The sequence below is a fragment of the Rhopalosiphum maidis genome, chromosome 3 (genome assembly GCF_003676215.2).
Source record: "Rhopalosiphum maidis isolate BTI-1 chromosome 3, ASM367621v3, whole genome shotgun sequence".
NCBI lineage: Eukaryota > Metazoa > Arthropoda > Insecta > Hemiptera > Aphididae > Rhopalosiphum > Rhopalosiphum maidis.
Genome location: NC_040879.1, coordinates 40,220,020 through 40,233,692, shown reverse-complemented (window position 1 = coordinate 40,233,692; position 13,673 = coordinate 40,220,020). Strand labels below are relative to the sequence as shown.

Below are 13,673 nucleotides of genomic sequence, written 5' to 3'. Positions count from 1 at the left end.
ACTAAGTATATTTTATAATATATTTTTTTGATGTTGCTATTAAAGTCATTTATTTTACTTTTAATATTACGGTAGGTTGATTTATTTTTTTCAAAATATTACATTAATTTTATTATTAGTAATAATATTTAATTATTATAATATAAACAGTGAAACTTCTAAATCCCAGGAACTGTGAGTCGCCAAAATGTTGTCCTTAATTATAGGGAGATGGGAGGTAAAAATAAGGTCCAATTACTGTAATTTGTGGTTACAATGTGGTGGTAAGCACACAACAGTGGTAAATAATTGTTCCTTGCCAGATCAATAAATTGTAAATTCCTTGTGTAAGTCATATGTTCATCTAATATAAGAAGAACTGGATCTTCTGCAGTTGGTTTAGCATGATTAATAAAATGTTGGAATCATTCTGTAAAAATAAATAACACATTGTGGTCGTGGATGTTCTTCGTCTCCGTTCCACGAAAATCCAATTTGCAAATATAAAATATTCAGAACAATATTTTCTGAAAGTTTCTTTTTGTTTTGACTCAAAAGAACTTGTTGAAGGCTAATCGTAATTTAATTTTCTTTTTTTAACTGTTAACACAGATATTATCTCTGTTTCTTCTTGGATTTGAGTCATTGATATTTTGCTTAACCATTTGTCCGTAGTTGTACAAAAGTACAAAAAAAAAAACGAATTTATTTGAGAAAAAGTAATTTAAATATACAACTGCGTACGTGTATCGTATTAAATGTGCTGTGTGTTACTAAAAATAATCAAAAGTTTTGAACACCATGCAGGTACTTATTAATTTATTTCAAATAAATCTGATTGCATCGTTTTGACACAGTCGCTGTAAACTCGTAATCGTCACCATCACAGATGATAAAACTGAATTTGAACATCAACGAAAAATAATAGATGATTAAAAAATGTATTATTTAAAAAAATATATAATCGCGACTCACAGTTTGGGAACCTCTATCCCATCACTTACTAACTATTTATTTTAAATCTAGTCGAGCATGTGTTTTAACCTTGAAAACAACAGTAATATATTGGGCTTATTTATAAAAATTCCCACTTTCCTTATTTATTTTTTTAGTTTTTTCCAACAAAAAAAAACTTGGAAATTTTTAATTTTTAATTTTCTTAAGTACAAACTAGATTTCATTTACTACCAGAAATCACTGCCAACGTTGAAAATCAAAACAGTTTTACTACTTTAAAAGATGATGACACCATTGCTCCGAATGCTCCGTTCATAATAGAAAATTAATTTTGTAGGTTTAAGTATTTAATGTCAAATTAAATTATGATTAAGAATTTGTATACGATTAATATAGGATATTCGGTACAATTGTCATAAGATAGGTCAAGTTTTTAAAAAAAAAAACCAGGTTCAATCTCTTTAATGGTCAATTTTGATTAAATGTTTACAAAGATCCCCTGTAATTTAGTGAACTGGAAAAAAGTGCATTATAAAAAGTAATTTATAGATGATCTTCGATTAAATATTCAAACAGTGTGTTTTTAACATAGTTTAACAGTGTGAAAAGTAAATTATTTTATTAGTTTATTACTATATAATAGTGCTACAATCACCCAATAATACGCGTCAATAATTTTTTGAAATTCCACATAAATTATTGGATATTCTGTCATTTACTGAGAAGGAGAACCGGTTTTATTATAAATAATATATTAATATATTTCAGGTCATACTAACAACTAACACAACGCTCCAACTACGTACAATATTGCCTATTGATTAGTGATTACATACAGTAATTTTTATTATTGCTTAAGAACTTCAACAAAAATACTGTAACACAAAATAATATAATAATATGTACCTATTGTACCTACTTAATATTATTAATGTAAAAACTATTAAATGAGTGATTGCTTCAATATTACTCAGTATAGTGGCGACGTATGCTCAGATTTTTTCAAGGGAATATTGATTTTTGACATCCACAGACAAATCCCTACTACATGAGGATGCTTGTATAATCGTAGACGTATTATTTTTGTGTAATAATTTAAATTCTGAGGTAGAATGCTTTAACTTAAAAAAGGAAGTAATTGTTTCTTGTTGATTTTTTGTGCTATTTTTGGCAATTTTACAACACTGAAATTCAGTGTTCGATTTAAAAAAATAAAATAAAGAGGTTTCCCAAAATAAAAAAAAATTAAGCGTTCTTTACAATGATAAATTTTAACTATTCATATAATTTATCTATGATATATCATATGGTTATTTTGAGTTAAGAGAATGCTAACGCTACGTACAATCACTTTTGTTGTCTCCGTTTTACAAATGTTAACATAGCAAAAACTGTTTTGCGCGGAAAAAACCAAGAAGGATTAATTTCTACCTCAATTTTCAAACAATACGAACTTTTTTCGTACAAGTAATATAAAAAAAAATAATGATATTTCACAAATAGTGTTATCAACTATATTGGATGTCAATTTAGAGTCTTCACTTGCATACTTAACTAACAGTTTATGATATGCAGATATGTTTTACATTTTCAAGACGAAGCTACACAAGTTGGCGAATGTCCTCTTAACTGATTAACAAAGTTAATCAATCAATAATCATAAACTGTAGTTATGATAAATAGATAAAAAATGTTTGACGTATTATATTTAATCACATTATTAATTATATATAAAAAAATTAAATTGAATTTTAATATCTTATTGATTAGGTACACGACATAATAATTACAAAATTACAATATTATTTAAACAAAATAAAACGTTCTGTCCCGCTGTTCTAATGAAAATAATTAGAAGAAGTGCTCTTAAAATATAAAAAAAAATTAAAAAAGCTCCGTCCCCTCTGTAATCCTCTCCTTATTTGAGAATTCCTGAAATTAATTAATAGTTTTTAAGTTCAAGTATTTGCCATCAAAATCAAAATTGAAACATCATATTTTTTTAATATTTTAAATATAACATAGGTTAATATTTAACCCAGTGAAATTCAAATAAAATTCTTGGATACTGTAGACTTAATTTTGCAACGTGTTGTTGAATCTAATAAAATAATTTCACTTTTGCAGTTAAGATAAAAATATTTTGATGGACATAAGGAATGATAATACAAGGGCGTCATTTCAATTTTTTTTTTGGTACGCATAAATATTGAGCTGGGCACTATTTATTTTTTTCCACATATTTAATATTATTGTGATGTGGCCGAGCGGGCCATGTGAATGTGCCTTGCGGGCCAAAATTTACAATTTAGAACTTTAGGTACGCAAATGTATACCCTGCGTACCGCAAATGACGTCCCTATGATAATACCATTAATTTAATGATAATTTTTAAATAGTATAATATTATAAAATCTATAAAATCAGTTATAATACCAATATACGAGTATTAGGCCACTTTTTTAGACCTAACCCGGGAGTGCATAGACATGGAAATATTAAATACCACTCAAAATATGCCATTAAATGGTTCCAGAGTACTTATGTAAGCAGACTTATACACAACTAGACCAATATGTCAAAATAAATTGTATTATATCTATATATATATATATATATATATATGTATATATTATTCTATTTCGTAGTTTTTTGAATATAAAAAATATTTTCTGATACATATTATTACGTTATCATTATGTGAAGCAAATATCAAATTTTAGTCAATTATTATAAAAAAATATTTAGTTTAGTGTACCCTTTTTAATGCAATATCAAATTGTATCATAATAATAATCTGCATTGTTTTCTTGAAAACATTTATTTATATCTGTGGGATTTTAGAATAATTTCCTCTAGAGAGTTGATATTAATTAAATAAATGAAAATTAAAATGAGATAAATACGCATTTATTATTATTGAATAATAAACTTTACTGTTCTTTTTACACCATTTATTTACTATTTATAAACCTAAATCATTTTCGATTCAATTTCATACCAATTTTCACCGTTAAAAAAGTAATACTATGTTATTTACAAACTCTAATATATCTTTGTTTATATCTAACTCAAGTTAATCGCTTATGTAAATTAAAAAAAAAATAGGTCCTACAATTGTACCATTTAGTATATCATATTTTATTGTTAAAAAAATCACAAATATTTCTAATTTTTTTTATTACAGCCCGCAACCTATATTAAACAAATACGATTTAAAACAATACCACAAATTATAACTATACCTACTACTTTTGTCTTTTTCTAATTTCTCCAGCAATATATCGTGTGAAACTTAAGTCAAATGTTTAGCAATGTCCAGAAATATTTCTATACATATTTCTAGATACTTTAACACAAAAATACTATATAAAGCATACATATTCTTAAAATCTAGATTGTCTCTCAATTATGTCGTTTTCATTTATAATGAATTTATTTAGTTGAATTTTCAATAGTTTTTCTATTAATTTGGTTATTATTATTATTGATATTAAAGGATATAGGATATTATAAATTTCTCTTAAATCCTTAGTCTTATGTACTGTAATAATAAATGATTGTTTTGTTTATCTGTAGAAATATAACATTATTAAAACGCAAGTTAACCTGAAATGTAATTGGTTTTATAAAATAATATGATAATTTGTCATTAGGTTTTTTTTTGTCATTTTATCTATTTTATATTTATTTATAATATAATTCAATAAACCGGTCGTCGTCCAAGGTTTTATAGTTTGTTTTTATTTGATGAGTTATAGAAATTTGCATAAAAGTCTTATGTCTATATAATTGTATTTGTTTGTAGCTATTTTCTGATTCATTTTCAAGATTATCAATATCGATTAATAATGTACAGATATACAGTAGTGATATGAGACTAAAATATTACAGAGATTTAATTTTTCAATAATAATTTTTAACATTTAATTTAGATTATATTAGGCTTCTTTATTATTTTCATTATCATTTTTTAATTAAATTAGATATATTATGTAAAAACATATAACCTATCTTCACTGATTTCTTAAACTATTTATGGTTGTTTTGTTTAGTAAAAAATAAAAATGTTAAAAAAATGGTCTAATTTAATGATGCAAAGCTATATAAGAATAAAAATAGAGTTCAGACTTATCTAAATAAATATTTGGTCATGTGTTTTTATATATAGGTAAATAATGTCGATTTATCTAATAACCTTTCTCAGATGTATATGGCTTGTACGTGATTCCTTTTACACTCCCAGTAACACTACTATCCCCAAGTTTGATAACAAATTTATGAAATTCAACGTTTATAAACATAGATATAGTTTTTGCATAAGTGTTTTTACAATTGTTTGCATTTATAAACTTATGTTGTGTATTTGCGTATACTAATCAAACATACATTTAAATAAAAAATAAAATATAAATAACTATATCTATTTTGATTTTTGAGTTAATTTCAGTATATTTACTTTGAAAAATTATATCTTTTATCTAAATTACACACAAGATGTTTTCTATAGTTTTGAAATTATATTAAATTATGGGATTATAATAATTTACATATATAATTAGATAATATAAGAGCTTAAATATAATATGTACTAGTATAACATTTATATGTATATGTAAACAACGAAAATTGGCTATAAATCGAACACATAGTAAAAAATAATAAAACTAGGAAAGCGAGTAAAATAAATAACAAAAACGTTTACAGGGATGACTACTGTAATAATAAATGTTTTTAGGGAGCACTATATTATGGAATAATAAAAATAATAAAAGAGATAAAAATAATAATCATGCCCCCTCGTGCCTTCGATTGATATAATATTCCCTTTGTTCGGCAGACCAGAAAACACACTCGACATAGGACTAATAATTCACTTCGACCTATCAAAGAAATCGAATTGATGAATCGATGTATATGTTTGCTAGTGTTTTTAGTTTTATTTATTGTTTTCCTATTCGTATGCACGCACGCGCAATCATATATACTTGTATGAATAATAACATAACAGAATATTATATTATTATATATTATGATCACCAGTTTGTAATATATTGGACACGTCCTTGAGCCGTCGTCCTTTCTAAATCAAAATCACAGCAGGATTTTAACTTTTATTTTTCAAGTTGGATTTATTGTTCAAATTGTTTTTTTCGTTAAAATACACGTGGCAAACGTAAATTATTTTTTTTTACTCATTTGCGTAAACTTCTACACGGAAATTGATTACCTAACCGAACACTGAGAAAATTATAACATTTTCAAAATGTTCGTTCTAATGAAGATTTTGGTATTTATACAAATCCAGTTCGTGGGCTTCATAATACTTATTGGGTAAAAACAAACTATCTAGGTCAAGACGCACTGTAGTCGAATGTACTTTCGAAGTTTTGGCTAATAAATGGCGTTTTTTATTAAACCAAATTTTTCTGATAATATTATTAAAGCATTTTATATTATTTGTAATTCAAAAGATGGGATATACTAACTATGAAGAAATCGAAGTGCATAATTTAGATGATTTGAAAACATGTAGGAAAAATATAGTGGTATTTAATTTCATCAAACTCTAATAATAATTCTTATATAATAATTATAAGTGAAATATTAATTTCTCTACTAACAAGATGAATAAAACTACAGTATTTGTAGTATTTGTGTATATTTCGCGATATTAAAAAAATAAAAACGATATTTCATAGATGTTCTTAACTATATTATACTTAAATCAATTTGGAGTCTTAACTATCACTATACAGCTTCACTGATTCTCTCCCGCGCAAAACAGCTTTTGTCATGTCTTACATGTGTAAGACGGAGACAACACATGCGGGTGCAGTGTCCTCTTAATAAGGCACGGATTGTTATGTAATAAAAACGTCAAAATATATAAAACATATTTATGTTCTTATTTTTGCTAAAATATGTTTTCAAAAAAATGAAATATTTAATAGAAAAATCGGTATTTTACATTAATTTTAAATTTTACCTATAAATGATCAAAAACAAAAATTAATTTTTATATAGATTTAGCCATAATGCCATATATTGGGTTTATTATACATATTTTTTGAAATTGTAATTAATAATTATTCATTTTATCATTTTCATTGTTGTCTTCTTTGAAACAATTAAATACAACGTACATTGGGAGATTTTTAAATTTAAATATACAGGGGTTAGACCTCAAAATTGACGTTTAGCTGCTGAAGCGTTCAACGTCGATTGAAGAATATGGGGTAATTTCATACTTAATTTATTCATTGACTAATTTTCATTTTTATTCAGAAGAATATCTCTAATAGTGTTAATTTTTTGTAAATCAACATTTTCATTGAGTGCATAGTTTAATTTATTTTTTATTATAACCTCGAATCTTCCTTGAACTTCATTTAATTTGTCTGTTGCATTTTCCACTATCGCAATACTTTCAAATATTATTAGATTTGATATTTCAAATTTTTTTATTACTGTAACCAAAAAAAAAATATATTTGCTGAAATATTATATGCGTGTATAATATACAGAATAATTTGTTGAGTATTTTGGTACATAAAAATCGAATTTAGGGCGAGAAGCTTATGAGTTATACGTATTTAAAGCTTAGACAAGCGGAATAACCTGTACGGGGTTACCCCGCAAAATGTTTGTCCATTACTCCGCTTGTCTAAACTTTAAATACGTATAACTTTTACACTACTCGCCCTAAATTCGATTTTTATGTATCAAAATACTCAGAAATTTATTCTGCTGTGGAATATAAAATTAAAATTTTATGTTGTCTTTCAAAAAATATAAAACTTTAAAAAAATATAAGGATAAAAAGTAATTAAAAATATAATTTTTTTACAAAAATGTTGTTTTTTTAACAACTTGAAACTATGTAAAAAAAATGTTTTTAAAAACATGAATACTTTTTGAAATGATGAGTGTTTTATGATAAAAGAATCACCGTGTATACTCGTATATATACAAAATATGTAAATACTGGTAAAATATTTAAAATATTTATTTACATCAAAATATAAAAAGAATAAAAAGGTCTCATTTTCTTCGAGGTATTAAATAGTCTGAAATTTGCATTCAATAAAATTATGTATTTACATAATATGCCCTATATAAACATACCAAGAAATATACTATAGGTACTGATGTTAATAAATATTATAAAATCTATTTTTTAATCAAAATAAAAAATTAATAAGTGGTTATAAGCTTTGATTGTAGGTAATAAATATATTTTAGATAGACAATGATATGTTATTTTTTTTATTTTACATTTAATAAAAAAATTACATAGATACAATTTATGTTTATAAATGCTAGTAGGTACCTACTAAAAAAACTTACAATTTGATTTCTTAACTATAACACAAAATCTAACTTTCTTAATGATAATAATAGTATATCGAGTACTTCATTTGTTTTTATAATTATATATTTGTATACCGAAAGCAAAAAAGCAAACAAAGTTCGTTAAGTCTATTCTAATGAAAAATTTAGGAACATCATAATGAAAAGTGAATGTAAAATTTGTTTAATAGCTTACCTAATAATCGATAGTGTTCCTTAGATAGTTTTTTACATGTTTTTGTGTTGAAAATGTCCTTTTGGGAGTCAATGTCGAAACAGGTAATAATGTGCATTCAATTTTTAGCAATTTATTAATGTTGAGAAAATGTATTGATTCACATAAAAAAGACTACTTTTTGGAACTACATTGAGCTTAGGAGGTTTAACTTTCCACAACTTTAATTCTGCTAGTGGATTATGAGAATCAGAATCTACTAAAGGGAAATCAAGATTTAATAAACTTTTGAAAGATTCCAGTTCTTCTTTTGATACCGAGAAATAAATAGAAAATAAACATTAAAAATCTGCAAAATAATGAACCATTAGTTTACACAAAATTATATTTAATACAAAAAAGTACAATAAATTACTTAACTTACTTTCAAATATTTTTTTATGATCCAGGAATTTGGACAGCAGTAGTTGCATGCGCGTATGGCCGAAATCTTGACGTTTTGCATTATATGGTTTTTCGATCACCACTGGGGAGCGAAGCAGTGTAATAGTCTTGAAGATTTCTTTGTTGTTTTCTTTAAGATCCAGTTCTACGTGAAACGGTGGTAAAGGGCGATGGTTCTTTTTGATATTAGCCACGCACACCTATAAATATTGAAACTCTGAAAAAATCAATTAATTTAAAGTTTTTATCATTATATTTGTACTTAGCTCGGTGTTTTTGGTTATATATTACATATTTACATTTGTAATATAATAAATAATAACTATGTAGTAGGTATGTATAATATAGGTACATTTTGATTCGAAAACTCAACTATATTTTACAATCTTATCAAGTATGATATTACTTAATTTTACCTAAGGATACTGTCATACTGGATAAATATCAAAAATATTCTTTGAAATATGTAATTACAATTTCTAAAATCAATTAGCTGTCGTTTACTGTAGACAGTTATTGTAAATATAATATTATTATTTAATGTAGATGCAAAATAGGTGAGAATATATTAATGATAAGATAGATAAGTGAAGCGAAATGTGCTGAGGCGACAACACATTTTGTTAAGATTACCGCACGCGCGGGTCTCCGTTATCGCTGAGTGATTCGGCAAGGAAGTAGGCACGACGATCGTGCATTTAATGTGTTTTCAATAATTAGTGTAAATTTTACGTTTGTTTTACACCTGAATAAGTGTTTCTGACCAATAAACCCGAGTCAACATTTTTAATTCAGTCATTTTTACGTTCTTACCTTTGATCGGAACAATGCCGAGACATACGTACTATGTGTCAATGAAGTTCTAATAAAATTAAATAGTACCAAGGTATACGGTATATGTAATCTTTGAGTCATTCCAGCGGATTAGGAACGAATGTAAAAATTGTCAAGCGCATACCATTGTACAACTCACCAGTTAACAGTGTCATTCTAAATTATATTTTAGTATCATTAGCTAGAGGATACAAAAGTAAAGCGCATAGTAGATTTAATTGTGTGTCGCTCTACAGGGTGATACCACATAGCCAATAGGTTGATTAGTGGATAACTTTAAATAAGAATAATTACTGCACTTAGAAATTAAAACAGATTACATTTTAAATGTCTTAATAAATAATAATATATAGCCACATAGGTATTCTAAGTTGAATGATTAAGATATATATCAAAAATGTATTATTTCTTACTATAACCACGTTACGAAAATACGAAAAATTCTTGATAAATGACTATACGTATACCTTTTAAAGTTTGACGGTCATGAATAAATAAATAATATTAGCATATGATTTTTAATTTCACCCACCACTTTGAATATTAATTAGGTATGAATGAAAAATAAACATTATCTATTTACCACTACATTTTAGTTTTTATATTTATCGCATAGGTAATACTGTAATAGTAAAAACAATTATCTAACCATTAAAATATATTAAAATAAATATTTAATAATATTATGCTGAATTTTACAATAACATTAATAATAATAAATATTAGTATGTAATTTAATTTGTTATATACAATTTTCGAGAGCTGTCTCAAATATCTCTTAATGAGTAATTACCCAGTGTAATTCGAACAATCCTTGTATATTTCAAATAGGCTGTAAACTCAACTTAAAAATATACTTTGAAACGTATTATTGGATCAAATAAAATTACTTTCACTTTTCAGTTTGGATAATAAATATTTTGATAGGTACGAGTGAAATACTACTACATTGGGCTAATTTTTCTTTTAAGTCTGTGGTGTCCAGAGACAGAAAACAACTCCCTTCCCCTCACCCTCTCACCACTAAAAAAATACACCACTGCATCTATTCCAAACAAAAATTAAATTAGAATTTATAGATTGTAAATAGTTATAAAAAAAATATTAATTTTAAAATGTCACACGCATAAATGATCGGAATAGGAGTATTCAATTACCCTTTTTAAAACTTAAACCACTTGAAAGTTTTCTGTGACTGTGTATAGAATATAAAAACGTTAATTCATTCTTGAAAACGTTAATAATAGCTCTTAAAAGGGTTTTATTAAGCTTATTTTATGGTATTATACTACTTTATATTATAGTTGATCTCGTTTTCGTTCACATATATTTTTTAGTATAATTACTAAAATATATGAGAAAATATTTCTAAATTAAAATATTATTAAAGTACGTAATAACTCTTGATATTTCTTTATCCAATAATTAGACTTAAATTATAAAAAACTTTAATGAATAATAAATCACTTTGAGAATTTTCAGCTTAAGAGAGCTTTTTTATACGGAATAATAAATATGAAAGTATATAGCGGACGATAAAATATTCAACGTTTACATTAGTCGTAAATCGTTCGTCTCTCTACATAAAATTATAGTACATTATAATAACACGTGATATATATACTATATAATATTATAAATTTATAAATACATTTCAGCGGTCAATATAGATCGCTACTGATTCGAAAACAGATATTATTCTGCTTCGCAAAACCAAACGAAAGTATACAAAAGTATAATATAATTAATATTATACTCAAAACACGTATACGTTGCGCGTGTTTAATTAAAAAAAAAAAAAATCTCGTAAACTCTGTAGTGAATACACCAAAAAGAAAATCGTTATAACAACGTAGGGAAAAAACCTAAATAAATAGCAACGTTCCGGTCGTAAGAATACGGAATGATAAAAAAAAAAAAAATGATGTTTAAAAAAGCGTATCAGCCTGTGGCGGCGGTGCGGCGCGGGCGCTCAACGACGAAGACGCGCGTTTTCCTAGGACCGCCACCGCCATATTATAGTCACTAAAAATAAAGTACACCATGCGACGTCATTGCTGCCGTTGCCGTCCCGAAAATTGGGACGTGGTTTTTTGCGCCCATCTGCTGCACGTGGAGTTAACGTACACATTATTTAGTGCGCACATGACAAAGATATTTTTCTAGAAAAACGCGATGTCACGGAGTATTTTTTAACAAGCCAATTTGACAATAGCGAATAATTATTACTGCTGTAAGAGTTGACGAGGGCTACTGCAATATTGTAGATCCAGAGAGCCAGGAACAAAAAGGGAAAAAGGGTATTTCCCCTCTCTCTCTTAATACCGCGTGTAGTATGGTTTTTCCTCTGAACACGATGTAAAAATATATTCATATTTCCACGAAGTTTCTCGGCACGCAATACATGATATTATGTTTATTGTAAACGTATATCACAACAATTTTCGGGATAAAGTTAGGGTTATTTATAGAACCTTACCACTGTTCCGGTAATTGACACGGTATATCAATACCGAGTAATTATACTATCTACTTTCAAAACTACAGATTTATATTTTATAATATAATATTATTAAGTACCATAAATGTACATAAGCAAGTTCGGGAATGCGAGGAGAATAGGAGATGATCTGACAACACAGAGACTCTCGCAAATTGTACCGTACCGGTAAAATGCGTATCCAGGCACTATTTATTATTTAACACTGTCGCGGGGACGGCGGCACCGCTAAGATAACGGCATTTTACCGACGTCGTCACTGCTGCAGTTTGCGAGTACTTTCTGATCCTCAAAACTCATGGCGCCTTTGAGAGAAGATTGTCCGGTTTTCGGAGGAATGAAAAAAACGTTGCTGCACATCGCGCGATATTATGAACGATGAGTTCGTTGCACCGAGCCGCGTGCATACACACACACACACACACGCGCGCGCGCAGAGCAAAGTCGCCGCCGTTCGGTCTTTGGTGCGTACATACTTACGCGGCGGCAAAATCGTGTGTGTGTGTGTGTGTGTGTGTGTGTGCGCGCGCGCTCGCGTAGCAGCAGCAGCCAGCAGGTTTATTAATAGAACGGCGGTCGTCCGGTCGACGGAGACTGCTGCGGCGGCGGCGACTGTTGGAAGGAGAGTTTATTTTTGCGTCCGGTAGCAACCAGCCAGCCAGCCAGCCAGCCAGCCAACCAAGCCAGCCGGCCCAGCCACGCCAGCCGCCTAGAGCAGTCGACGGCCCCGGCCCGGGACACGGCCGCCGCTGGATGCTGTCACACACACACACACACGCGCACACACACACGCACGCACACGTACACGCACGTACACACACACACACAAGCGCGCACGGATCAGAAACCAGCAGCGACGAGACGGCGCGCAACAGCATCGGCCCGAGCCAGCAGTCTGCCGGCAAACATCCGCGAGCGAGCGCGCGTGCACCACGAACCGCACGACGCACACGCGCGTACTCTCCCGTACACGTTATACGCGCGCGAGCGATTGCGGGCGCGCGCGCGCGCGTGTTGGTTTTTCCGCGTTTCCCGCCGTTTTAACTGCCGAACTTCCGCACCGGTTTCGCCGTTGTCAAGTGTGCGCGAATATCACCACACACACACACACACACGCACACACGCACACACACACACACACACACCGCTACTCCGTGTCATCGCCGTTATGAGCGCTACGTGACCGGGGCCACACGATTACCTCCGCCAAAACTAGGAAAGCCCAAATATCATGGTAAGTATTTTCGACGCCGATCGCGTGCGTAACATATAATATTATTTTCTTGACTTTTTCTGAAGGGTTACTGCTAATGTGTCATTGCGGTTGCCGGGTTATAATTTACAATATTATAAGTAGGTAAAAATATTATTATAAAACGAGCGCTATGCTAACTAATTCATTTAAGCATATATTATAACGTTATTGTTGTA

At 28.9% G+C, this 13,673-nt stretch overlaps 1 protein-coding gene across 1 annotated transcript in view; it reads left to right on the top strand.

The window, feature by feature from the left end:
• The first annotated feature begins 13,009 nt into the window (after window positions 1–13,009).
• Window positions 13,010–13,673, top strand: part of LOC113555943 (nuclear factor 1 X-type) — a 142,827-nt gene continuing 142,163 nt past the window's right edge. The window contains exon 1 of the mRNA XM_026960583.2: window positions 13,010–13,476. Coding sequence (XP_026816384.1) covers window positions 13,474–13,476 — 3 coding nt within the window. The 5' untranslated portion in view covers window positions 13,010–13,473. The remainder of the gene's footprint in view (window positions 13,477–13,673) is intronic.